Source organism: Prinia subflava, chromosome 20 (assembly GCF_021018805.1).
Source record: "Prinia subflava isolate CZ2003 ecotype Zambia chromosome 20, Cam_Psub_1.2, whole genome shotgun sequence".
NCBI classification, from domain to species: domain Eukaryota; kingdom Metazoa; phylum Chordata; class Aves; order Passeriformes; family Cisticolidae; genus Prinia; species Prinia subflava.
Window position 1 is genome coordinate 1,761,610 of NC_086266.1, and position 27,796 is coordinate 1,789,405.

General features: G+C 42.9%; 2 protein-coding genes across 3 annotated transcripts in view; one reads left to right on the forward strand and one right to left on the reverse strand.

The window, feature by feature from the left end:
• Positions 1–288: 288 nt before the first annotated feature.
• On the reverse strand, positions 289–27,694 carry CHRDL1 (chordin like 1). 2 transcript variants are annotated; one of them, XM_063416914.1, is made up of 12 exons: positions 27,154–27,694; positions 24,016–24,161; positions 22,422–22,534; positions 18,562–18,655; positions 11,739–11,884; positions 10,920–11,013; positions 9,834–9,901; positions 8,974–9,145; positions 6,072–6,266; positions 4,345–4,509; positions 3,145–3,234; positions 289–1,939 (listed from the first exon to the last, which is right to left on the reverse strand). In XM_063416914.1, exons 2-12 carry the CDS (start codon positions 24,110–24,112, stop codon positions 1,809–1,811), a joined length of 1,365 nt encoding a protein of 454 aa, XP_063272984.1. In that variant the 5' UTR covers positions 24,113–24,161; positions 27,154–27,694; the 3' UTR covers positions 289–1,808. The 2 variants fall into 2 exon arrangements, with proteins under 2 accessions (XP_063272984.1, XP_063272983.1); XM_063416913.1 differs by having other exon boundaries at positions 4,345–4,512; positions 27,154–27,687.
• Positions 6,200–27,796, forward strand: part of PAK3 (p21 (RAC1) activated kinase 3) — a 112,491-nt gene continuing 90,894 nt past the window's right edge. The window contains exon 1 of the mRNA XM_063416919.1: positions 6,200–6,309. The gene's annotated coding sequence lies outside the window, so the exon portion shown is untranslated. The remainder of the gene's footprint in view (positions 6,310–27,796) is intronic.

The window sequence follows — 27,796 nt, forward strand, 5'->3', positions numbered from 1 at the left end:
GCTGAAGATGGAGGCTGGCAGGCCCTGGGTGCCAGGGAGAGCCCTGGTGCTGAGCATGGAGCCTGCCAGGCCCTGGTGCTGAGGATGGAGCCCTGCCAGGCCCTGGGTACCAGGGAGAGCCCTGGTGCTGAGGATGGAGCCCTGCCAGGCCCTGGTGCCAGGGAGAGCCCTGGTGCTGAGGATGGAGCCCTGCCAGGCCCTGGTGCCAGGGAGAGCCCCTGGTGCTGAGGATGGAGCCCTGCCAGGTCCTGGTTGATGCCAGGGAGAGCCCTGGTGCTGAGGATGGAGCCCTGCCAGGTCCTGGTTGATGCCAGGGAGAGCCCTGGTGCTGAGGATGGAGCCTGCCAGGCTCTGCTGCCCAAGCCAAGGATCCCCTCACCACGGCGAGGCTCTGCCTGAAAAGGCTTCTGGCATTCAGTGCCAACCCCTCCCACAGCTCCATCCCTTCAGGAATGTGGACACCCGTGAGGGCTGTCACTGGCAGAATGACAAACCTCAAAATCCTTGTTGTCACTGTGGATTTCACTCCCCGTGAAGGCCCAGCCCCCGGCTCAGGCCATTTCCATAAAGCTTTGTTTCCTAGCTGTGTTTAAACAGCGCTGTTCCTGTCTGCTCGTGGGGTGGAAAATGGGAGCAAGAGCAGGCAGAGACGCTTTTGCATCTTGGGATTTAATCCAACATTGCAGCCATGGGGCAGTGCAGGGGTTTGGTGAAAACAGTTTTCAGATTGTTATAAATACTCTGCAGATGAGATTCACCTCTCCTAAATGCACTGTAGGCATGCTATACTAATTTTAACAGAATCTCTCAGATTTGAGTTTTTTCCCAAAGATAACAGTGGTCACAACAAGCTTGTTGTGCTCTACAAGCCTAAAGCTGTTTAGTTTTGTCATGGGAGAGAGCTGTCCTTGAAACATGACAATTGCTTCAGAAAAATGCAATTATATTTGTAACAAATCAGATCAAATAAATTAAGTTCTGTCATAACTTTTAAGGCATTATTAATCGTGAGTTTGAATGCTTTAGGTGTTCTGAAAACACTGCAAGTGCTTCACCACCTTCTGCCACGTCACTTCAGGAGGTGGTTTACCAGCCAAGGGCGTGTGTAAATAGGGAATGAAGTTATTAGGGTTATGATAGGGACCTTACACTTTTAGAAAAGTGGGTGGAAGAAACAGTGAAAACCACTTAAAAGCGAACATTTGCTCCAATTGCTACAAAAATACAGTGATTGCCACTAACACCTGCTGTGCAGTTTATGGACTTTGTTTGCTCAACTACAAGACATCATCCCAAAGGCAGGCTGCTAAGCAGTCTGTTAGTTTAAATCTGCTTTTTATGTCTCCAACATGAGTATTGTACCACTTGTGTTTTTCCTCCACTACTACGTGAGTCATTTCAACACCAGAAATGGTCTCAGTTCAGGACAGGACTCTCCATAGCTCCTGCACATTTATTAGGTGTCCTTCTATTCATTAGTTTGAATAACTTGCCAAATAATAATAGCATAAACTCTCTGTTTTCTCTTCTTAACTTGTGAAGAAATGCAACTCTAGGACAGCAGAGTTTTTCTTTCTCCCTCAGCAGTAACACAGAGCCCTCTGCTCTTTTGGAGGAGATATTTGAGCAGTTGACACAGACCACTACACATAAAGCAGCAAATTTGCTGTGCATGATGTGAATAATTACTGCATTATAGTTTGGGGGTTTAGGGCAACTGTTGACTTAAGCAAAATAAGCCTGCAGTCCAGCTGCAGATCCAAGTTTTCATAAGTTTTCTTGTGTTTTTCCCTCCAGTGCTGTCTCCCTTAACAGTGACCCTTTTCAGACTTTTCAAGGTACAAAACCTTTACCAAATCCTCGAGCTCAGTCCTGCACACTCTGCTTTCACACATTTGGCTGATCTGAGCTTCTCCCTCGCTAAATATTTTCCACTGGCCTGAAAACAAAAACACAAAGGAGACAGATATTGACTTAGAAAAGGGCACAGGGACTTGGAAGACATTTACAAGCACTCTGCAAAAACTGATTCACAATGGTCAAAGAGGGAATGTTCAATCCTCCCATGGAAAATATTCAAAGCATCTTACAACCATGTAACATATTCCATGCAAAATAACTTTGTTAAAAAAATAAATATGGATCAGAATATTACTATTTTCTTTAATTAAGTAGTCCTGTAAGTTGGCTCTATTTATTCAATCATTTTATGACACTGGGTACCCTGGTAAAGCAAAGTATTTAAAAGCTGGGAAGCAACACAGCTAAATGGTTCATGTGCTGTGAACTCCTCTTACCTGTGTGTAATACAAAGTGTCACGGAAATTAATATTTCTACCCATTTATGATAGTGTTAATAGAAGTACATGCTGTCCTGGTAACTAGAATACGACATTACAGATAACAATGACAAGCTAATGGAAAGCTGACTGCAAAAAAATAGGGATTTTTTTATATGAAAACATATCTGTGTCTCAATAGGTCTGTAACAAGTATTTTATTTCTGGGAAAAAGATTTTTTAATGAGAAAAAATATAGAAAAAAATTACAAGTTGTAATGCAAAGGAACTAGGAATTAAAAACAGCTATAACTTAATTCAGTTAGCAAATTAACTGAATTAGTATTTGTTAGCTACTGTCACAATCCCAAATTGAATCAAGAGTGATAAAAGAAGTACATGTCCTTTCTTAAGACACATTTTAATAATGAAGATGTTGTTAAGAACATAGGAAAGTAATCTTTCAAACACAACATAAGTGTATGTAGAACCCCTTTAAAAATATCTGAATTTTTCCCCTTCTAAATTACATTTGAAAACACCAGGGTAACTTGACATGTTACATATATAAATCCAAATTCTGCAGCTGTGCTGACATTAGTCATATTTCAGACTTATGCAGAAAAGTTCCTATATTGTACTTTATCAAAACACAGGAGACTAAGGCAGCATGTACATGAACTACTGTATATATATCTATATTTTAAATTGCTGTATTTTGATTAGTTAAATCCAAACATCAAATATTGTGATCATAGAGGAAAATTCACTACATCCATTTGATTAGACTGACTAACAGAGACTGTTTTTAATGGCTGTGATTATATGGAGAGTAGAAACCTCAATAAGGCAGAATTTTACTTACTAAGGGTTGTCCTTGTTATCAACTTGAAGTAAGGCAGTCCTTCAAATTCTTTCTTGGACAATTTTTCAACATAGAGGTGACGCAGAATCCCTTCAGCAAAGAGAGGAGAAGTGCCTGTTACTGGAAATGTGCCACTGTTCTAAACCTGGAGTGCTGTCCTGCCTCTTTGTAACATTTTCAGTCTATTCTTTTTCAAATTCTGTCTCTCCATCCCCCTATTTTTTTTTTGTCTTCCCCTGTAAATCCTCCTGTGAAATTGGGATTGCAGGGAGTTTGTGAGGGGTGGGAGATTTAGCCAATTCTTTTCCAAAATCACTGAATCCTTCTTTATTATGAGTAAATGTAAGATTACAACAGAAGCCAAAAGTCACAGTGTCTTGGAGAAAAGCAGCATAATTCTGCTGTCAGATACCATTCTGAGCCAGCAGGCAACATGACTGTCAGATCATTCTTAGGCTTTGTGGCTTTCTAACACACAGGGGAGTTGTGAACCATCCAATGCTCTGGGATTTCTTCTCTACTCCCACTTTGGCCTTGGCTTCCTCCTTTAAAGCATTTAGAGTTGTCTCATTTCCATGCAAAAGGGTGCACTATGTGAGGGTTTCCCATGGGGACCATATGCTTTTTGCTTAAAGTAGATAGAAATGATTTTTGTGAGGCTGGAGATAATTTTTTATACTCTGAAAGTTCATGATTTGCAGTAGTGCTTGGGCTTCTGAATGCTTCTCTATTTTGTTCTAATTTTAGCAGTTAGTCTAGCAAAAGATATTCTTTGCATCCTTAACAGATTTTTGGCCCATATTCTATAGGTACCATCATGGGTGTATCATCACAAACAGGGCAAGACTGATTTTAATGGAAAGCTTTTTGGTCCAGCCTAAGTAAGAACCTCCAGGCACGTTGTTCCAACCCTACCACCCATTTATCTGCAATAAATTACACAGAGTAATACTGGAAACCTGTTTGTCATTGTGCTTTTGCTCCCAGTGAAGGGTAGGAGTTAGCAGAACTACAGCTTTGTGTGTTTCTAATGAGTTTTGTACAGGAAAATCCGAGTTTGTTGGACGTGGCTGTAACAGCGATATCCTAAAGAGTGATATCCTAAAGAACAGCAGTCTCAAAATGCCTGGATCTGTAAACTGTCCTGGGATTTTAATGGAAAATGATACACTGTTTAAAGAAAGAACTTGCTCAACTCACCTTTTCTAATTGTCCACACATGTATTTCTATTTGAGGTGGCTTTTCAGTCTCTATTGCAATTTTCCTGATGGTTTCTCCTTCCTCTGTGAAAACGGATTCATAGACAGGAAACGTCTCTTTCCCACAGAAGAAATCTTTGCTGTCAAAGGTTTGACTTGGCACATCTTCTGTTTAAAAACCAAAAAGGACAGAACACATACTACAGCTATAATCAAGTCCTCCAGACTTGGCATCAACAGCCGAGAATGGTTAGTTTGAAAGCAGAATGTTCATTTGTATGAACATTCACACACAAATCCATCTCCAGCTGTCAACACAGACACTCAGCAGTGTTCTGCTCTGCCAGGTTCTGGTAGCCTGTGCATGGCAAGGCAGAATTTATGTTTGTAATTCACTTTCCTAAGGAAATGAGCTGTGTACAACAAAGTCTGGGAGACCCCTCACAAGGTGTGAACCTCTTGTCTACGCTTCAAGCATATTTGAAATTATGTTAGAAATCTCGGGGAAATAAAAGAACCAAATGGAAATTGGTGGTTGGTTAGAGTGAAGAGACCTGAATTCATGTTTTGTGAGGAAAAGAATCCTGAGATCTGCATTTTGCTCGGCAGCACCCATGTGGTCAGTGCACGCCTGGGCCAGCCACAGAGCACATTATCTCTTGCCCACCTGATAAAGTTGTAGAGTAGAAATTGTAATTATTCTGTTTGCAATTGGAAGTTGGACAGTGAGAGATGATGCAACTTAGAGGCTCAGACCACCATTTGTAGAAACACCTAATAATTAATACATCTCCACATATGCAAGACAGACTGCAGGAAAGGGTTCAGCTTTCTTAGAAATGGGCACATAGGATCTCAAATCCCAAGGCTTTTTGCCATTAATTCTTCTATTGAAGCCTGTTAGCCAGGCTTTGTTGGCTGTTCTTCCAGGGAAAGCTGTGGATCTTTGCTTCAAAAGACCCAGATAGGCACCTCCTGCCTGCCCACTGCATCCTGGATTTTTCCCAGTAAGCAAGACAACAGGAGAGGATAGGAAGTGGAATTCTACCAATGTTTCTGCACATGGCTGAGCAACTCATTTCCTCAGAGCATCACCAAACAAACTCACAAATGGGCACAGAAGGGAACTGGACAGTCCTTTACCTTTTGTATTACACAAAACATGGCTTTTCATTTGGCAAATCATCAGCAGAATCCTTTTAGGAGGTTTTTACTAGCTGTAAGCATTTATTTTTATCATAAGTTTTATCATTAGCGCAGCATAGGCACAATGCTAAATCTATGATAAGTTAGTATTTATTCTAAGGATTAAGTTATGTAACTGACACCAATCAGAGTTTTGAATCCTTCTGGTACATTTTAAAAAGCAGAAATGATGTTATCTCCATGTGGATTTTACAAGCCAGAAAACGATTTGAAGGTTCTGTGGGCACCGTGGTGGGGGAAGGACAGGAGTCTTTTGGCAGTAATGAACTTTCTGTATACATTTCTGAAATACTCTCTTTGGAAATGAGCATCAGGAGGTGGTGTTAAGAGCAGAGAGAGAGGCAGTGACTGCTCAGGACTGTGCCAGCAGCGTGTCCCCTGTGTGAGGAGCAGCAGCAAGAGGAGAGTGGCCAGGCAGCTCTGCCCGTGTCACACCCTGGGACACAGCACTGCTGCTCACATCACAGCCAAGCCCTTTAACATGCACAGCAAAAAGTGGTCTGTGATCAACTTCGTTTTACCTGGACAGACTTTACAGCATTTTCCTTCTACTTTCTGAGGGTATTTGCAGGGATATTGTTCTGGACAGTGAATTTTCTTACATTCTTGTTTGGTGATGTTGCAGGTGCACAACACACACTCTACGATTCCAAAGGCCCGCAGACTGGGGTGCCAAGATTCACCATGTGAGTAAGTTTTGCCATTTGAAACACAAACTACAGAAGAAAAGAAAAAGAAGAAAAAGTACAGCTGGAAAAGGTATGTTCATTGGCTGCTTATCTATAAATATTCATTTGATTCATGCACATTTGTTTAAAGTTTCTCCTTACATCATCTGTTAGCATCTCAGGCCCATTTCTCTGCTTGTTAACTTGTGGTTCCTTTATTTAAAATGAGTGGCCACCCTTTTCTGAGCAGTTTTCCCTTGATTCCTTTGTGGAAATACATGTATCAATAAGTATATAAATTCATTTGGCTTCTGGAATCACGAGGAAACATGAGAAGATGCATATAGGGCTGAAATTTCACTCCAAAAGCTTCTAAGAACTTCAGAGTATTTATTCATCAGAGCCCCTGGGAGTCAGAGAAATAAAGCTGACACGAAGAGAGTGGAAAAATCCATGCCTGGTAGGAGCCACTTTGGGTCACCCAGCAGTTGATGGGAATTAAATCACTTTACACCATGTTTCCATTTCTCCTATAAATCGTACTTCTTTCTTTTTAAATATTTTATAAACACAAAGAAAAATGCAAACTAATCCCAGCAAGGTGAAAGAAGGGGCACTGCCTGACTTCTAAAAGCAACAAAAGTGAAGTTGGGATACGTTGTAAATATTTCCAATTCCTCTAATATGCCATCATTTTCATTAATGTTTTTATTTGTAAAATATGTTCCTGTTTTGCCTGTAACTTTCAAAAGCAATTTAATTTTTATCTGTAATCTGAAATTTATATCTAACTGGTAACAGATGTAACCAACTGGTTTATACTTTAGTGAGTTACTGAGATTTATGGGGAGTGTTTTTTGCAATGTCTTTTGTGAGCTTATGCTATCATTTGGTTTATAATTTGCTACTTTTTAACTTTTTCTTAAGACATGGGGGTTTTTTAGAGGTAGGGAACAGTTTTGTTTCCCAAATAAAAGGTAAGTTTTATCTGTACACTGAGAATATGGAAGAAAAAAACTACAAATGAAAAAACTGGTAAGTACTCAGCTGCTCAGCAGGCTTCTTAAATGCTTAAAAAGAATATTATTGCTAATTTGTATGGTAACATGGACTTCTTTTCCCCCAGCCAGAGCTCTCCAGATCCATAATGGACATAAATACTTCCTGAGTTCTCCCTGACAGGGGAAGGGATAATACATGACATTGTATGGATACATACTCTCTGTCTTTTTAGGGTTGTTTGACACAGAACAATTAAATAAATACTCTGAGGTAGCAGATGAAGCCTCTAGTAAAAGATAAATACTGGCAAATAACTTCTAGTTACCGTGTTTTTATAGCTCCTCATGCTCAGAATGATAAATCTGTATCCACACAACCACACAGTATTTGCATGTCAGGAAAGTTGTTATGTGCTTATTTTTTAACTTGCTGAAATGTGTCTCAAGGGACACGTGCATTAATTAATAAAACACTTGTTAATTGCACAGGAACAAAAGAAAACACATGGTCAGCATTCCTGTTCCCATCCTGGGGATCTCTCAGACACTCTGCAGGCAGTGAGTGTCTGAAGTTATGCTGCATCCAGAAATATTCCCTTCATTTGCTGAAACAAGTCAGTCAGAAACTGCTTTGATGATGTCTTCATGTGTGAATTACACGTCAAAGACATTGCACTGCCTGGAGATTCCTGCTCCTACATTCACCAGAAAACACTGGCATGATCTGAATGCTTTTTCATGCTTGTTCAGGTGGATAATAAAGATCCTATAGCCAACATTCCTTCTGTTAGTTAATACCTTAAAAGATTAGTTGGCCCTAATACAAGGGATTTTAACTCTTTGTGGGTAGTTTCTGAGTGTATGCTGACTGGTATTTATGGACAGATCATCTTCTGAGCATGTGTTTTTAAAGCTATTTCTTTTACAGCTTCCTAGGCCTGTTCCTGCAACTGAGCATCCCACCCTTTTTACTGTACAAAACCTGCTGTCCCATTCACTGATAAACTGGTATTTTCCCTTTATTTTTGTCCTTCCTGTAGTGCATGAGGAATATGGTTTGCCACATGAACTTAAAATTCTGCTGTCCCCAAAACGTAGCATGTCCTACATTCTATTAGCAGAAGGCACTAAAGGATTCTTAGAGTGAGATTGATCACATTGGTTAAATCTGCCTCTCTACAGCTCAGGCATCATTGCTCCCTTTTGGGAGGAAAATCATCCCTTGTGTCCCACTGCCTCAGGAAACTGCTTTAAGGGAAGACATGAGACTGTCTTTCATGGGAATAATTTGCTAAGTCTCAGAGGCAGAAAACCTCCTGGTACTGTGGCAAAGCTTCATGGTCTGAGATTTGCAGTTGAAATATAAGCTGTTTACAGCTATAAAAGTTACAAAATAGGAGAAAGTGTAAAGAAAATAACCACAATTTCCTCCAGGACAAGTCACCTTGTTTCCTCCTGGCAGCCACCACATGAGCTCTCCGAGTTATGGGGCACAATCCCACAAAGTGACTCAGAGAGCAGCACTGCTTTTGCAGAGTGAAATTCATTCTTGTACGTGTAGGCAGAACTGATCTCAGTCAAGAAGGAATTTCATCCCCTCAACAGCTCATTGCTTTTGCCTCCCTGATTTGCACTGGATTTCTCAATACCAGCGTGAGGTTTCAAGATCCTGCTGTAGATTTTGAGATTCTTTTTGAGCTCTGGGTGACGGATTCCTGACCCAGAGCCATCCTGGAAGAAGCGTTTGTCGTTACCTCGGCCGTGCTTGTGCCTGTTGTTGATGACGATTTGCACGATGGTCCCTGAGGCCTGCTGGGGGTCTGGGAGGGCTCCACGGTTGCTCCTGGCACTGGGAAATCGTGGGATGTTGATGACCTGCCTGGCAGAGCTGGGTGACAGCTCATAGTGGGAGCGGTGTGAGTGTCTCTGGAGACAGACAGAAAGCAGGAGTGAATGTCCCACTCCAGTGAGCAAGGGTTGAGTAGGGAATGAGCACTAAAAGGGGGTGTAGCAGTGCACAGTCTGTTTTCTAGAGCAACAACACTCCTTCTTCTCAGAGAATCATCTTCCAAAATGCCCGTGAACCTGAAGGTTTCATGTTACATCCCTTATTTTATAGACACAATTCTTCCCACTCAGCCAAAGATCTGCTGGCTCCTGTATTTAGGTAGTGCTCCTAATGTTTAAAGGCCCTTCAGATTCTCTCCAAATGCTGTTACAAGAATCATCTCTTGAGCAGTAAGTTGTTAATGGATACTTTTACCACCAAAGACAGTTAATCCCTATAGTAAATATATATGTGTGCATGTGAACTGGGAAGCAAGTATTTGCAATTATTATTTAAAAGCAATTCTTGCATAGCAAACAAATACTGTCAGATTTTATTCTCACAGAGCATATACAGAAAAAACCAAACTTCAGGAGCTCCTGCTCTAATTCAGCATTATTCATGAATTCAGGTTCAGTGAAAGAAACCCATTTTGGGCTAGATTCACAGAACCCAGCATGCGGCAGTAGTATTCAGACCCATTATCATCCTTTTCTCTTTTTTCCCCAATGTACTGCCGTGCACAGCACAGCAAGAAAATGTCTTTAAACTGTGGGTCCCACTTACAGCTTCCCTGTTGGCTGGCTGCCTGAAGATGTCTCCATCAGAATGTTCCCATGACAATTCTCCATCTCCTGCACATGAAGCAGAGCAGTATCCATTAGAGGAGTGACTCTGCAACACCTTGGGAGATACAGAGGGGACAAGTCTCACCTGGCTTACAGCTGTGTCAGGCTCTAGTCAGCAGCAGAGGAATGAATATCAAAATCAGCACATTTTAATAGAATATACTTGGCCATGCAGGGAGCAGAAACTGAGTCACAGTTTCCTCGCCATGAGCTGTGCTAGATCTTGGCAAATATTTTGTTTAGGTTTGCATTTCATAGAAAACACAGAGAAGAGATAAAAGAGCTTCTGCCATATTGAAAAGGACAAGGTAGGTTATGAGATAAATGATCATTTTAACATTTTTAAATAAGAGCAGTAGCCAGGAGGATACATTAAAAAAGCCCTGGATAACTTCAGACAGTGGGCTGCCTCTAGTGCATAATCTGATGTAATCTCACCTCTCTTATGGAAATGCTAATGAACTGGTATCTCATTAGTGACTGTGTCTGAAGTGATTGATTTCTCCAATGTAAGGCTGGTTTACTGCATATGTTATGTTAGATACTTTGTAAGTCTGATTTTTGTATCTGGAAGTAGCTGGTTTCAGGTACAGCTCAAATAACTACCTGGCAAATGACGTCAGACAATTAACAAAGATTTACTTTAATTAACTGTCAATGTATTACATTTAAAACAGTATATCACTGTATTTCTTCCTGGGAGCAGAACTATCACTTTGCTTGTTTTGCCTGTGGCTTCACAAGCAGTTTGCCTGGCAAAAAGTTTCAAGGTTTGTTTCAAGTACTGAGTTCAAACAAGCAGAACCTTCATTAGGAGGATGCAACTTCATTATCAGAGCATTCTCACCTTGTTTCAATTCAGGAAAACAAAAGGCAGCAATGTTACCTTGCTGGCACTGGCAGGGTAACTCCCCAAAATGCACTGGACTGGAATTACATGGGAAACTGCTGCTGCACAGACAGGGCTCTGAAAGGGGAAGGAGTGAATTCAGAGCCCGTCCTTCTGTGCCTGTGCTTAACTTACCTCTGCAAACGGGACAGCAGGACTCTGGAACAGAAACTGGGACAGAGCAAGTTAATTTGGGACAAGTCTTCAATCCACAGTACACATTTCCTTCCTGCCAGTAAAACACAAAAGGGAATTTAGAAGGAGTGGTTGATTGTCTGGTGCTGTATATTCATTTCTTTATGGACATGCTTAAATCTGTGTTTATATAAATGCCACTCTATGCAAAAGCAGAATATTCGATTAGAACAGTCTGTTCAGTACTTGGCCTATGAAATTCTTAGTTCATGAAGAAAATGATGATTTTATGAGAGGAAGTAGAGAGCTGCCAATAGCTGATACTGAAGAGCTGGTTGGATTGAGAGGGATGTTTTAGTTCGGACACTGGCTCTGAAGAGTCCCTGGATGACTGCTCAAATACACTGGATTTGAATTGTGACATCTCAGGAATGGCTCTGTGCCCAGTGCCAGTTCAGAGCTGTCCCCTCCCTTGGGAGGCTCTTTACTTATCATCTCAGTCTGAATTAAATCAGTCATTTAGTGTTCAGTGCTATCTTTTCCAGTTAGGCTGAAGGGAAATATTCTATATTTTACCTGCTGCCTCTGCACTGTGAGCTCACCTGCAGCAGATGCAGGCTGTGCATTGTGCACTGTGTTTAAGAGGTCACCTGGCATTTATTCACCAGGTACTGCTCACTACCTCTGAGCACTCTCAGGAGTTTCAGCATTAATTCTCAATTCCCAGCCTTTGCTATGCATTGCTTATATTTCAGTGTCACATCTCCTAGCAAGGAGAGCTGGAGCACACACAGAGCAGGGATCTGTCGTGTTACTTACTGAGCAGCTGCACTGGGCACACTGGTTTGCTTGCCTGTTTTGGAAAAGCCCCTCAGCCACAAACATCTCTCCGTGGTGGTAGGTGGTGCCATTGTATTCACAGGATTTCCCGGTGATTTTGCTGCTTACTGAGAAAAGGGAGTCCTCTGGAAGCAAGGGGAAAGGAACATTTCATGCAAATGTTCTTGATAATCCACACTGTCATAAACACAGGGGAGGAAAAACTTCCCTTCTCCCTAATTTCTCTTTATTATGTAAGGACAATGAATTTAATAAACCACGGAAATTTTATGGAAATTTTCTGGTTGAGTGGAATCTGCTCCAATCACATATTTTTTCATGGCAGCCTGTCTGGGTTCCTGATGGTCTGCCCATGACTTGAGTTGTCCAAGAGCCAGGGACTGAGGGAAGAGTCAAAAATGTACACATACCCAACTTTCCAGATTCTGTATCACATGGATCCCAGTCAGTTTTGGAAACACCATCTTTCAGCTTTTTATGTTTACAATTCTATTCCTTCCTGGATTGTTATAAAAACTTGGTCCTGAGATGCTTTACCCTTACTTGGATATGAAGCAGAAGAGCATCAATTATTTGCTTCTAATCCCTTGAACAGCTCAGACAAATTCTGTGGGCAGTTCCTGGTGTTTGAAGCACTGGTAACTTCTGCAAAAGTATTTATGTGCAGAGTGAAAAGCAGTAACCAGCTATGAGCAATCTAACCTTTTGGGAAATGGGGGGTGACTTATTTGAGGAATGGCTTTAGGATCCAGGCCTTACTACAATCAATTAAGCTGAGCTGAACTTGGATCCTTCTGGATAAAGACAAGAGGCACAGATATAATTACTAATTAATAATTTAGGACACTGCCTAACAAACTGGGAAAGACACCTCAGACTCAGTATCAGCCATGGCACAACTATCAGTGGATTTATGATGTGACATCTGAAAGACAAAAAAATCAGCTGCTTTTGGGCAGTGCCCTTGGGGACAGCCTGGCTTTCTGTAGTCGCTGTGCTGAGCTGCACTGACCTGCAGTTCAGTGTCCTCCTGAAATGGAGATTTCCCAGCACCTCAGCAAGGCTCTGCAGGGATTTATTGCATCTCTGCGAGGTGCTTTCCTGTACAATACTCTGCCCATTTGTGTTAGTACTTAACACTCTCACTATTGCTTATTTTAGTATCAGAACATCTGGCAAAGAACAATTTTTTTTTAAATCCTACAGGCTCCTGGCTTGCTGAGTTAGAAACTATTTTTAAACGGCAACATTCAGAATCACCTAGTGTCACTTAATGAAAAATATATGCTTTTAGTGTCCAGCAGAAAGGCTGGGTGCCCAGCCTGGCTTGGGTTTTACAGTTTGTCTATTTTATTAACCACCCTTATAAAAACAATCAAGTGCTAAACAATATGAAATTAATCACAAGGTCTAATGCCTTAAGAAACTTACCATACTGGGAACTGTTTTGCAGATAGTCTGGTTTTTCTTAAAGCAGACAGATGATAGATTATGAATTTGAATCCAGAGGAGATTTTATAAAACTTGTTTTCTGAATCAAAACAGAGCATAAGCATGTACAGACCAAGAGCCTGAGGATTGTTTTGGAGCCACATCCACTGGAGAAGCAATTGGATTGTGCTGTAACTCCAGGACAGCTGTTTGCACTGACATCTCTCCTGCACATTTCCTGTATTCCCAGTGGGTTTTGCTACTTAATGTACACAACTGGAAGTGTCAGTTTAACTGAGAGGGGCTCTGGAGCTCTCTGGGCTGTCCCTGGTGCAGGATCTGTTGTTGGACAGCAGCTGCCCAGTGACCTCCCCTGCTGCTTTCTGTACACCTCAAGCTATAACAGCATCATGCAAGGCTGCATGACTTTCCTTGTGACTTAAAATCTGCCTGAGAATGATAGGTTACCCCTTCAGAACCCACACACGTGTATATGGAAAAAAGATCACATAAATAACACTCTTCTGTGTTTATGCAATGCATTTCATGCAGAAATAGCAGTACTTTACATGGCACAGAGCACCTGCCTGTTTTCCTGCAGTTCCAGTGAAACTCAGGTACAGTAACAAGATTAGGTTTGTTTTACTCACAGATCCAATGCAAATTTATCTGCTGACCCATTTGGAGCAGAAAGGCCAGTACAAAGAATCCATGGGAACATGGATTTCTCATTCTGCCACTGGGGTTCACATCCCCAAAAGAACCTTCAGTGCAGGAAACGTTCTGTGACCACATTTTGGCCACTCTGCCTCACATTCCTACCATATTCCTTAGAATTTCTAGAGAGAAGGATTATAGCAGAGTCAGTAACTGCATCTGTTCTCTTAGAAGACTGAGTCCAAAAACTATCCAGGTTAATAGAAATCTGTTGGTTGACTACAGTAGAAAGTGGATCAAGCCTCAGCCCATGTGCATTTAGCCTTTTCCCTCAGTCATGCATCACAATCCAAATTATTACCAATCTGTTTTGTAAATTTGCAATATTACAAATTAAAATGACATGTGAAGGTTCCTTTAAAAAACAACCAAAGCTGTGCAATGATGTTGTCTTTAAAGTAGTGGTGGAGGCTGACAATAAATGTGGATGGAAAAGTTGTGCACTATCCAAAAACTGCAAACACAAGCTCTAAATAAAATCCATATGTGTCTCTTGGAGGTGCAGGTGTCAACGATATTAAGCCACAAAATGCTTTACATTAAAATAACTTTAAGGACCAGGTTAAGCTCTAAAAACTCCAGGGTAATTCAGAGTTAATCACCACAGCTAGTCTTTAATATGGTCAGATGGTCAAAAGTGTATGAAATTCATTGCTGGAAGGAACTAGTAGCACCTTATCTAGGCACTGTGAACTTCCATCCAGATTCAAGGCAAAGATTTCATTTCAGTTTAAACATTCAAAAGGCTCTTGGTTGTGTTTTATCTTTCTAGGGCTAAAGTCAATCTCTTCACATTATTTTAATATATTTTCTCCAGCCCAATTTCCTGTGTTTTCTTTTATAGTTGCATAAAAAATCACCTATCAATTGCCCAGCAACTCTGAAGAGCTCATAAAACACTTTCTAGGTTGCTCTAGTTTAATTCTTGCTCTCAAGTTAAAATATTATATGAATCCACCAATCACTCTCCCGCCAAGGAAACAAATTAAATGAAGCTTTGGTGCATTCTGAATCCTCTCTGAAGTCCCTTTGAAGGTCTTGGAAGTTATCTTGGAAAAATTCTGAGTAGCTTAGGCTATCCCATTATGTCAGTCCAAAGAATTGAAGTTCTGTCATCCATGTGGGAAGATATGTGTTTTTTCAATGCATTTTGGATGCTGATATACAGATAGACATTTTTAAATTTTTTATGGTCAAAAAACCCAGAATGGAAACAAGCAATAACCTCAATCTGGCTGTGGTAGCAAACATTCCTTGTGAAGATAGTGACAAAGGCAAATCACAAACCAAATCGAATTATTTAAGCACAGATCAACAGGAAAAAATTAGACATCTGCCAGTAATGCCTACGCCATTATACTGCTAAAGCAAATTCACTTCCAAATAAATACTTAATTTTAACTATCTGACAACTACCCATTGTTGGAACTCTCACCTGCTGATGTGAGAAGGGGTAGGTGGTAGCAAGAAGAGTTACACAGAGAGTGGAAGAGCTGGGCACAGCATCCCTTCCTCTATCCCAAAAATGTTCCTGAATGGAAGGGTGAGAAGTGAGAGCCTGGGAGCTCTGGGGTGTGAGCTGGGTGGAACCCAAAGCCTCTTCACCAATGGTTTAATGTGTGTGCATTCTGCAATGGAAAAATCACTCCAGCAGAGCTTCCAACAGCCAGGGGTGAAGATTTTGGTTGTAATTCAGAAGTGCTGCACTATACTGTAAATACATGTACTGTATTTACTTATAAAATGTCTGTCAGAGTCAACAGGGGCTGTACAAGCCCTGCACCTTGCCCTGCTGAGTCCTGGTCTACCCTGCAGAGTGCAGGGTGTCCCCTGCACTAGCTCAGTTACTCAGTGAAGGTAGCACTGAGCTCATGGCAGGCACATTTTTCCTCCTTATTCAGTGAGTTTTGCAGAGCAGTGAGTCCTGTGCTGTCTCAGGAGCTAAAATAGCTAATTCAGAGATCCAGGTATTACTGGGTATTACTGCCATGCAGACACAGCCTCACTGATTTTTAGGTGATGTTCTCAGTTGTGTGCACCTCACGTGGTCCATCTTTGGACCAGCTGTGTGTATGGGGGCCACCTGGCATTTCTGTATCTAAAGAAAAAGTACAACAGAAAAGTGGTTTGAATTTGATAAAGAAAAACCATGGTACCAAAGGAGCTTAAACTTAAACATGTTACTAATAATGGATGTTCTTGGAAGGCAGTGTGTTTAGTCGGGGCAGCAAGCTTAAAAAACTCTGGAGCCAGAAGGGCTGATTCATACATCAGCATGCAGCCTTATCTGCTGAGAAATCAAACCAGCAAGTGCAATGTGGAAACCCTGTCTAAATCCTGCAATTGTGAATTTTGGCTTCTGATGTTTTCTTAGGTTTACATATTTGATCTTTGGCTACACTCTAAATACTTTGATTTGTAATTGTTGAATGAAGAAATGATACAATCTACAATAAATGTTCCAGCTTTAAAGGCTCTGTCCATAGAAGTGCCATAAAGGGCAGCCACAGCTAAATGCTCCAAGAACTTGTACATGAAGTTTGTTTTCATGACAGGAGGCAGAAGCTCTGAAGCCCACTTCATGTCAAGAGCTGATCCAGATCTAAGAACGATGGTGAATTCTCTCCCTGACTACAAATCACCTCTCCTCTGCTGGTGCCTGGAGCATCCTGAGGTGCAAGGAAGGAGATCAAGCTCTGAAGCTTGATGTGATGTCCTTTGGGTCTCTCTAAAGTGTAAAAAGAGTCCCAATTCATGTGACCCTGGCTTTTTGCATCCATATGTGTGATGACAAGAAGAATACAGTTCAGATGGTCAAACTTTTCAGAGATGCAAAAGGAAGGAATATCTAGATCTGTATAAGAAAGAAGGTCTGGATTTTGCCAATGCTAGAAAGAATAGGTTTAAAAAAGAAAGGTTAGCAGTGAACCTGTGGTAGAAGCTGGTGAACCACTGATGGAAGTAGAAGATGCTTCATAACATATGTCTAAAAACTACTTAAGCTTCATGATGTCTGGTGCCAGGGAGACAGGATACAAACACTGCATCTCTTTGTGTCAGCGAGTCCAGTGTCACTATGGAGGCAGGAGACATTAATTCCAGGGGGAGTGCACAGCCAACTCTTCTCAAAGGAATCCTTTCAACAGCTCCTTCACTTAGGTAGCTAAAAAGTTCAGTATCCAATGAAAGATGCTGCCTCCTGGCATTACCTCTGCTTCATTAAATAAGGAGACAGTGATTTGTGCAGTTACACTCTACAAGGCCTGCAGAGAGGCAAGAGAAGAGCCCCAGGTCACTCTGACTAGCATCACTCATTTCTGTAATGCAGCTTGAGAAATGGAGGGGAAACATATGTGACAGAATATAATGAGCATTTCTAGTTGGCCAAAGAAAGCATTTTGCCTTAGAAATTTTCTTTCCTACGCAGTAGACCATTATAGAGAAAACCCCAATCATCAGCTGGATGTTCCAGCTCCAAAGACCTGGATTTAAAGTTGAATGGGCTCAGTCTCATCCTAAGACACAAAAGCAGCATCACGGCATCAGATGAGTGATAAGCTCCAAATGGTTCTCCCTTGTCACTGGTTAAAAAAAGGATTCTAGACACCTACATCAGGTATTGATACACATATCTGATAGAGAGTGTAAATAATTGTCAGGGCAGATGAATCCAACCCAGAACTGATGTGTGGATAGGATTTGTTACCCAGTGAGTGCAGTGAACTCATCCATCCCACCTCAACAGCAGCCTCTGCCCTTGTGCACTTACTGCCTCCTGCTGCTGGGGTTCACTCAGGGAACAGCTTGTTTTCCTCAGACAATTAAACTCTGGAGAAAGTCAAATAAAACCCCTTTCCATGATGCTGCATGAATACTCTTTTATAAATGGAAATGTGGGGTGCCACTAAGACAGACATTTAGGGGAAAGCTGCAGTCAAATCTCCCAGCCATGAGGCCATGTCGGGAATGCTGGAACAGGCTCGTGAAAGATCCTGCTCAGTCTCTTTCATACAGTGGCTCTTAATAATGAGCACATAATAAATGTACAGTCTGGAGACTTTACTATACAGTATCCAATTGGATTTATATAGCCATAAACTTCCACAGCACTGCTTCTATGATTTACAACAGTCCCTACTAATTATGAAGCTATGCCTGGCCCTGAGATGTAAAAGGTAAATGTTACCAGACTGGTTGTGCAGTGACACTGCACAAATGCACGTTTGCCAAAGCAATTTTGAATTGCTTGTTAGCAGACATTGCAAATAACTGGATATTTTGGTCTGCTCTTATGAAAAGCACCAAACCCAGAAACCTAGCAAGTTTGCAGGACAGTGTTTTATTGTGATAGTTTAGAGATAAGGAGTGTGGAATGGACAGTCATGAAACAACTGCTCCTTTCTGCCTGGATTGTAGGGGACTGGACTTGGTAGCTTACCTGGTCCCTTCACAAATCTGTACTTGTGATTTCCTAAACAGAAAACACCACAGGAAATACTGTAACTTACTGTAGGACAAGCCTCTCATGACCTAAATGGATACAGGAGGATGTTTACCTCACAGAGGTTTTCCAGCACAGATATTTAATTTTGTTGTTACTCAGCATACTAAATAACTATTTCAGAAAGGAGTATTTGTCAGTAATAGGAATTACCTGGGCATCGTGGGCAGCACAGCTGTGGGACATGCACAGGGGAAGCACAGTGTAGACTTGGGCATCTTATTCTGCTGCACAAAACATTTCCATTCTGCAGGTGGAACACAGTACACAATATTTTCATGAAATGCGCTGTCCTACACATTTTTATGTTCTCTATTCCACATCCAAACATTTTTTTTAAATCCCTTTCTTACAACATTCTGGTTTCACTCACACCGAGATATGCCCAGATACTTCCACTGTCATGAATTTATACTGGAGGTCAGAAATCCTTAAAAACCTTAAAATCAGAGGAGTGTGTAAAAATGGATGGCATCAATCTCCATTTCTCTTTTTCTTTCCATTTGTCTTTTTCTTTTGAGCAGATTATGCTTAGGAATTGCATTTCCAAAACTAAGACATGGATAAATGGTAGGTCTCTGAGATATCCCCTACTGAGGGTTAGTTCAAGACCTCAAGAGACAATAGTGTCTGTAATTGTTCCTGAAAACTGTGGAGAGTCTTTTGTTTTCATTTTATTGCTTTCCCAGTAGACAAAAAAACCCAGATGGTAAGTAGCCATTTTTTAAGAAATATGAGAGTTAAGTCTTGGGAATAGGGTTCATTATTCATGTCATTAACATAATATTCTATTTGACCACATCTAAGTTTGATTTATAATTAAAACACAGGGAATTTTCATTCTCTGGTGTCTGTAACCAGAAAAGACTATCCATTTCAAATTCCCATTTCCCATCCATAATTCATCCTCTTAATTTACCTCTGAGTAGCTCATGTTTATAACAAGAAAGGTCTTTCACCATGAACATTGGTAATAAGTTATGACTGTAGTTTTAGGTGGTGTCAGGACTAAACCCACTTTATTTTCACATGCCTTCTGGAGCACTGAAATGTTTCCAGTGGATGTGCAGACTTCCCTAGACAGTATAGGCCTTTCTAGTCATCCCTTCCAAAATAATTCATTGACAAATATCTGCAGACCACAGGCTGGAATCCTTCTATTAGATCATTGCCAGCCACAAACTACAGCTGTGCATCTTCTTTGGAAAGAGACACTAAAAATGATTATCACCATCTGTTTCCAATAAGAACTGAAATGAAATATACTGATTTTGTAGAAGAGGAGCAAATTTTAGACTCTAGGACCTTCACAGAACTGTGACTACCCCTGCTCTGCTGGGAGCTGTGAAGCACTGCTGCAGAGGAAAGGCTGTGCTGCCTGCTGACCTGGCTCCACATTGCTGACTTCTCCTGTTCTGTGACCTCACTCTTTTTCCTTTTAAGTCCTGCAGAATCTCCTGAGTGAATGTTTATTTTCTGTGCATGGTCAGCTGTGATAAAATTCTGCAGGCTGCTCCACACTGCCAGCCAGACCCCACTGTGTGCTGCAGGACAGAGAGATTTTAACTGGTCCTGTGCTTAGTGAGACTGATCTTACACCTAAATTCACATGAGATTTGGGAGAACAGCCCCACTGAGCAGGGCAGGACTCAAGCACTGCTCAGTCTCTCCAAGCCAGGGCCAAGGTCACATTTCTGCCTCAGGTAGCAAAGGTGTTGATGCACCTCTCTCTTTGAGCTGAGCTATCAGTGCTGAGTGTGGAGAGCAGTCACTGAGCCTGGGCTCTGCAGATATGACTACGAACACAAGCAAAAGCAAGAAACTGCTCTATTTTAGGGAGTAAAATAATGATCTGACAAATTGTGAGTGCTCAATTTTACTCGACAGTAACAGTCAACAGGCTCCACTATGAGCTGGGGGGGAGGAGGGGTTGTAAAAGGAAGGGGGAACAGGGTGAGAACACTGAATTATGTTTAGTTTTATTCTGGCTTAAGTATGTAAATTATAACTTGTAAAAATACAATACTATATACACACAAAAACAGGAAAGCTTTTTTTTTTTTTATAATGCCAGGCTGAATAACTTGGCCTCTGTTTAGTTAATTTTCTTAACCATCACAAGTGTGTGTGCTGGGGGAGGGACAGACAGACTGTTTGGAGACAGAGCAGGGAGCTCTGCCTGCTGCCTGGCTGATGTGACTGGTTTTGTGCAGACATCATGTGGATCATCTGTGGCCAGCAAAGACATTTTGGACATAAAGACCCCTGGGGATTTTTTTGCTTTTCTCTGCAGAGTTAGGGAATCAACTGCTGCCTCAGACTCTCTACAGATCCTACCTGCCAGGGAATCAGACATGGTTTATGTATGATCCCTCTTACTTGCTGGCTGTGGCACACTTTACTTCCATCTTTTCTGCTGTCATATTTAGTTTATGGTCTGTGCTTGTGCTATGTCATGATATGTTTTTAATGCCTTTATTTTGTTAAAGTTATAAATTGTTGAGGGTTTCCTGAAGGAAACTCCATAAAATGATGAAGCTTCAGGAGTTTTTATGGTAGGTCAGTGCTCTGAGGGAGTGATTGTGGCCAGGACAAAGCTCTGCAGTCGTTATTTGGAATCTTCCTTCTACACAGCAAGAGTCACATCCAAGAGATCCCTCAGCATCCTCACTGCTGCAATTATCCCACGTTACATTTTGCACCCTCGTGGTGCACCAAAGGTAAAACACAGCAAACAAGGGAGCAGAGTCCAGTCCACTTCTGGGAACTACCACAAGCAGTTTCCTTCTTTACTAAACCTGCTGCCCTGAACTATCACTTTGTCTTCCACACCCAAGCTAAAAAACAAAACAGGCTGTGTTTTTTGGAGGCTCACAGTGTGTGGGTGTGCCTGGGTCCAGCAATGCTGTTGTCTAGAGGAGCTGGCCAGGCACTTTCCCATCCCTCCAAACTAACATCTCTTTAAAAATCATCAAGCATTTATTGGTATCCAGATCTCTCAGATTTCCAGTTAATTTTTTTCCCCACCCAAGACACATTCTTCCAGTGATTTAATGAGTGTTTTACTCCACACAAACTCTGAGGGAGTTTTCAACTTTGCATATAAATCAACAGATGTTGAGTGGAAACTCCTTTTTACTCTAAACAAAGACTTTTCCTTTCCTTCCTACTACTTTGTTTTTTCTCTCACAGTTGCATTCTGCAGCTAAACTTGTGGGATTCCTGTTTGTGCATCTCTGCACTGAACTGCAGTAGCAGATTCCCTCAGAGCAAATGCTGCACAGGGGCCCAACATTTTACACTTGCAGGGAGGGAAAACAGCGAGGAATACTTTATTCTGCATTAAATATGGCAAACAGAACTCAGCATCTGGAGCGTCTCACGTGTTAGTGATTAAGATCCCTTATTGTTTATTTTAAAGTGCTCTAATGGGCATAAACTGCCCTCGTTTTTGTGCCTCCTCCCAGCTGTACATGACATTCTGTGGGGATCTCTGACTTCTGTGTTTTTGCATCAGCCATCAGCTGATGGGAGCCCTTTCATGTTCTGCCCAATTCTCTCTACTCCCCGTAAGTTTTTCTCATGTTTCATCATCTCATTCTTCTTTGACTGACTTTTACCAACAGTGATTATCTAAGCCTGTTCCTTCAGCACTTCAGGGCAGCAGATGCTCTGACTGGAAGATGCTGGCACTGTACATAGACCAAAGCACCAAATTCAGGCCCAGCATTAATTATCCAGATTGGAGAAACTGCAAGGATCATACTCAGACAGTGGGGCCTGATCAGTTGAGATGTAAAGCCCAGCACCCACAGAGCTTCTGGCTAATTAAGGAGTTGTTTTGTCTATGCTGTGCAAGTCTTTTTGCCAGTATTTGCCTTTTCTGTTGGTATTTTCCTTTCACTAGGATCACCTGCCTCTATTTCCTGCAGCATGACCACGACCCAGTAGTGAAAACAGATTTGTAGTCAATGAAGCAAGCAGGAGTGGTGGGATCAGTAACTCAGTCCTACCTCTGAGCAAAGACAATTAACGCAGTAAACAAGGCCATAGGGCTCTAGATAAGGATGCCACCTCTCTCCTACGTGGTACTTCTTATCTTGAAACACACAGGATGTATCTGAATCTGTAAAAGAGTAAAGAATTGAAAGAGCTATGAATGAAAATTTCCATTCCGTGAAAGTGCCTCAGACAGGGTTATAGGAAACAAAACCTCTTCACTGCAAAACCAAAGCAATTGCTCCAACTCAGGAAAATCCCAGGTCGTACCACAGAGAGATGTTGAAATAATTTATGCATCAGCTTTCAAAATATTTCAAGATCTTTTGTTCACTAAGCACTTCTGATCTTGCAGTTGCAGATTTGCAGAAATCCACATACCTGGCAGACATTATTGTCCTGTCCCTTCCTGTCACATTATGGTTTCACATTGAAACATCAAATCTCTACAATAAAAGGGTTTTTCCATGTGGGAGTTCCTTTCTGTTATCCTAATGATATCCAAATTCAGTTTAATTCATTACCCACAGTACAGAAGATACTTCAGGATATCTTAAGGAAATTCCCATCTTCCATGTGCTAATCCAAGCCAGGGACACTCTTCACATTTCCTGGGCTGGAATGGAGCAGCCAGAGCTGGGGGCTGTTAATAGAAACTGGGATCTGCTTTCCCTCCACACAGAAGCATGACAAATGAAACACAGGATACGAAAAAGCAGACAACTGGAGGCTGGGAATTTCTCACACTGCTCTTTCTTTAACAAGGTTCCTGCACACAGTTTTCCTGTGGGTGAGTTCAGTGGGGCACAGGCCCTTTCTGGAACTCAATCTCTTTTGTTTCCCCCCATCTACTTCCTTGGAAGCAGAAGCTGCTGAGACTGAGGCTAAAAATTTTAATGACTTCTCAAGGGCAAATAATGTCTTTTGTAAGAAGGGGGCCAAAACACAACCTGTGCAGGTGGGGAGAGAATTCCAGAGACCTGGTAACAAGGCTGAAGCACTCAATAATTCCCAGACTTATTTGGGTAGCTATTCGTCCTTGCCCTGATTTCTGAAATGTGTTAACATCTCTCACGGATGACAGGCTTTGCAGAAATGCTCCCTTTCTATTGTTTGTATTCTTTTCAAATCTTCTCATCAAGTTTTTGACAGTTTTTTTAAAAGAGAGAGACTCTTAATTTTCTCAAAGTATGTACCTAATCCAGTTCATCTGAGGTTGTTTTTACAACACAACAGAACAGTCTTGGACAAGCTTTACACGAGCTGAAAACTTCAGCACAGGATTCTTACACATGGGACAGATCCAGATAATCTGTCAGATGTTTACAGAGGTTACTAAATACAATTAAGCACACTCTTGACTCAGGATATTTGAAATAAAACAGATTCACCAACTGGTGTGTTACATTCTTTATGATTCACTGTAACCTGTACAGCTTTAGGAAAATGTACCCCAAATGTGGGTGTGGCCTGATTCTATGAAATACAGGATTAGAAGGAGGGAGAATGTTAGAAGGTTTAGGACATTCTTTTCTGAACCACATCTGAAAATAGAAGGAAAATGTCCAATTTAGGTAAATGTGACAGCTTTGTTTAAAGTCTACTTACATTTTACTTGTTCTAGTTTACCTCCATCTATGAAAAGGAGACAGAGCACACCAAAAAAGATAAAATGCAAATCCTCCAATATCCGCTTTCTTTTCATCTTTATCGTCAAAAGGAAAAGAAAGAGCCTCCAAGAAGAGAATGTTGAGCTGTTAGGGAAAAAAAATCAAATTAATTGAAGTAAAATCTTGTACGATACTCAATGATTTCATCCAGCACACAGAAATCCTAAACTGCCAGGACAAAAGAAAATGTCTGTATCATGCATCTTCCTTTCATGGAAACAGCTTTGCCTTCAGATCATTTGATTTTTGGAAAAGAGGCCACATTCCCATTCATGAGAGATGAAAATTGGATATTCCTTCTAAAAATGTCCTTATTTTATTTCAAAGCAATCTGGCAAGTGAGCAGTCAAAATTCTTAAAAGTTCTCTTTCCTAAGGAACTAGTTTAAGATATGTTCTTGCAGAGCATCACTTTTAGGTGTATCTTTGGTTTCATGTTTGCTTCTTCCTAAAGTTCACCTCGGCTGTCCCTGGAGCACAGGTCCTGCACTGGAAATCCCCATTCAGGGTGTTTTTCCCAATTCTCTGTATTCCACCGGCCCTGCTGCAGCCAGAGGAGATTTCCTCAGCTCATCTAAAAGGCTCCCACCCCTCTTCAGCTGCCCCTGCGCCCCTCTTCCAACCACCATTGTTCTGGTAACTGTGTATAATTAATTTTTCTGGAGTTAACCCTTCTGCTGCCCTGAGAGCAGAATGAAGGGATGACTTGCCATCTTCATTCCTGTAGATCTTTAATGTCAAAATCCTGCATGTGGGGCAAAGCTCAGTGTATTCTTCTCTGTGTAGTGCAGGGCTGGTATTGTACTTGCTGTCATTCTGTTTATATTTTTCTGGGTTTTAACAAGTGAATTATTTTATGGAAATAATTAATTAACTAAAGCATATATTTTTAATACGGCCAACTTAAGATTCTACTATTTTGATGCTCCAATGTTTATGAGCATTCATTACAAAAGTGTTATCTGTTCTTCCTGTCCAGAACTTACCATGTTGGAAAGATTTGGGTGTGATTTTAAAAGCCTTGATATGGATTCACTATTAGTTTTACAGAAGTTTAGAAAACCCAAAAAGAGTCGCTACTGGAAAATGAACAGTCTGTTTTGTAAACTAATTTGGCCTTTTCAGATGTCATGTAAATAACAGAACTGTATATAAATATGTTCAAACTCACAGATAAGGCAAAAAACCACATTTATATATGTATAATAAAGTGGTGGATAACTTAAAGGAACTAAAGAGTAAGGTAAGAAGGCCTTAAAATGAAGATCTTCCAGTTCAGACTGTTGAGAGCCAGGATCCTGTAACAAAGGGTGTGTGACCTGATTTTACCAGCGGCTTCACTGTTCAAGAATTCTCTGTATTCCCAAACCACAACCACAATGGACACCTTCCTTAACTAACTAAACCTGTGCCACTACTCTGTGCTCAGTAAGCTCATTCAAAACAATGCAAATTGCCTCTGAAAATGTTTTTTTAAAAAGCATTCCTTAAAGCACACTCCCTGTTCAGTAACAAAACATAACTTTCCATTTATTTTTGCAAGTTGAGAATAACGTTTCAATTTCAGAAGAAGAGTTTAAGTAGTTTTCCCCTTTCAACATATTCAAATCACATAGGACATTTTTGAAGCCAAACATCCTTTTAGAAACCTGTTTAACATTAAAACCTCATAATTTAGTCCCAGGACATCCTGTGTGCATTGAGAACAACAGTAGCACATCATTGGGACTAGCAGAAATGTGAATGTTTAAATATTTCAGCCTTTGTAAGGATTGCTTATGCAAACAATAATTATAAATGGCGCACAATTATCCTTTGTGCAGCACCTTATCTGTTGGCTGGGTTGGTTAGCTGGAGTGGAAAGGCTCAGAAATCCACCCATTTGAAATGTCAGGTCTTCAAAAGGAAGAACATTACAAAACTTGGACTGCTTCTCAGAAATGCTGCACAGCAATGTGAGATGGAGGAGTTAATAACAGGAATGGGATGGAGACTTTTGATGTCTTTCTTAATTCTCTTTAATTTCTGTATTGTTGTTACTCCAAATATAAACACATACTTTTCACTATTAGCACACTCCCTTTATTTCCCCAAGGGGCAACGTCCTAAAAATATTCCTGGATTCAAATAATCTCAGTCAGTATTAACCTGTTAATTATTGGTGTATTTTCTGCATTGTAGAAACAACTAAAGCGATCCACATCTCACGTGAATTACTTAGTGAAATAAGGCAGATGGGGCTCTGTTTAACGCTCCAAAGAGCCCGGTTTGATAACTACAAGAAGCAGTTAAAAAAAAAAAAACTCGATTAGTGAAAAAAACCCCGCAAAATGCAGAAACGGCAGCGCCGAGGGCAGCGGGGCTGCGGTGATGGGCGGCGGGCACAGCTCAGCCCCGCCGCTCTCCATCACCCACAGCGCGAACCCCGCGCTCCTCCCGAGCTCAGCCCCGCGGCGCGGCCGGCGGGCGGTGCCCCCTCCCCGCTGCTCCGACGGAACAGAGCCCGGGGAGCGCCCGGGGAGCCGGGCTCGGGGCTGTCCCCCTGCCCGGGGAAAGGAGCCGGGCTCGGGGCTGTTCCCCTGCCCGGGGAAAGGAGCCGGGCTCGGGGCTGTCCCCCTGCCCGGGGAAAGGAGCCGGGCTCGGGGCTGTCCCCGTGCCCGGGAGAGGAGCCGGGCTCGGGGCTGTTCCCCTGCCCGGGAGAGGAGCCGGGCTCGGGGCTGTCCCCCTGCCCGGGATCGGGAAGGGAGCCGGGCTCGGGGCTGTCCCCCTGCCCGGGAGAGGAGCCGGGCTCGGGGCTGTTCCCCTGCCCGGGAGAGGAGCCGGGCTCGGGGCTGTCCCCCTGCCCGGGAGAGAAGCCGGGCTCGGGGCTGTCCCCCTGCCCGGGGCTGTCCCCCTGCCCGGGGCCGGGCCAGGTGCCACCGGTGTCCCCGAGGGGCCGGCGGGACATGGACCGGAGACCCGGGACAGACGGAACGCCCGGGCGGCGTCGAATCCCCTCTCGGGGCTGTCCGTGCGTAGCTCCGGCAGCGGGACCGCGCCTTCCCGCGGCCTCGCCTGGGCCAGCAAAGCTCACTAACCTGGGGCAGGGCTGGAGCCGCTGCGCTCCGCTCCGTGACCGCCGCGAGCAGCGCTGGGGCTGCGGCTCCCGCTCCGCTCCGCCGGCTGCACGGGCTCCGGCCAGGCTCCGCCGCTCGCTCACGTTGCCATGATCTTCTCCCGCAGCTTTGAGGTGTCCCCTTCGATTCGGAGGGGGGGCAAGCAGGGGACGGACGGGGTCCTCCCGCCGCCAGCCCTCGACCCCCGAGTGATGGACGGGAGCGGAGAGGAAGGATCCGCTACGCCCGAGCCGCAGGCGGCGGGCGCTCCGCAAGCTCCCGGGCTGGGGCACCTGTCCCGGCCAGGAGCGCAGCGAGGCCCCGCGGCCGGAGGATGCTCGGCGGCCGGTTCTGCCCCGCAGCCCCGCCGGCAGCGAGCGGCGGGAGGCGGGGAGAGCGGAGGAGAGCGGAGGAGAGCAGGGGAGAGCAGGGGAGAGCGGGGGGAGCAGCGGAGAGCGGGCCCGCCCCCGCCCCGGCCCCCTCCTCGTCCGCGCCCCGCGCCCGCCGCCCGGACCGCGGCGTGACTGACACGGGCGGGGAGGAGCCGCCCCGCACGGGGCCCGCACAGGGGACACCGGACACGGGCGCGGAGCCCGCCCGCCTCGGGCTGCCCTCCGAACCAGCT

Coding starts and splice junctions, on each gene's coding strand:
- CHRDL1 (XM_063416913.1), bottom strand. CDS start 24,112: ATGAAAAGAAAGCGGATATTGGAGGATTTGCATTTTATCTTTTTTGGT. Junction 6,267..8,973: donor CAGGCACAAGCACGGCCGAG/GTAACGACAAAC, acceptor TTTCTTCTGTAG/TTTGTGTTTCAAATGGCAAA. Junction 1,940..3,144: donor GATAACAAGGACAACCCTTA/GTAAGTAAAATT, acceptor TTTTGTTTTCAG/GCCAGTGGAAAATATTTAGC.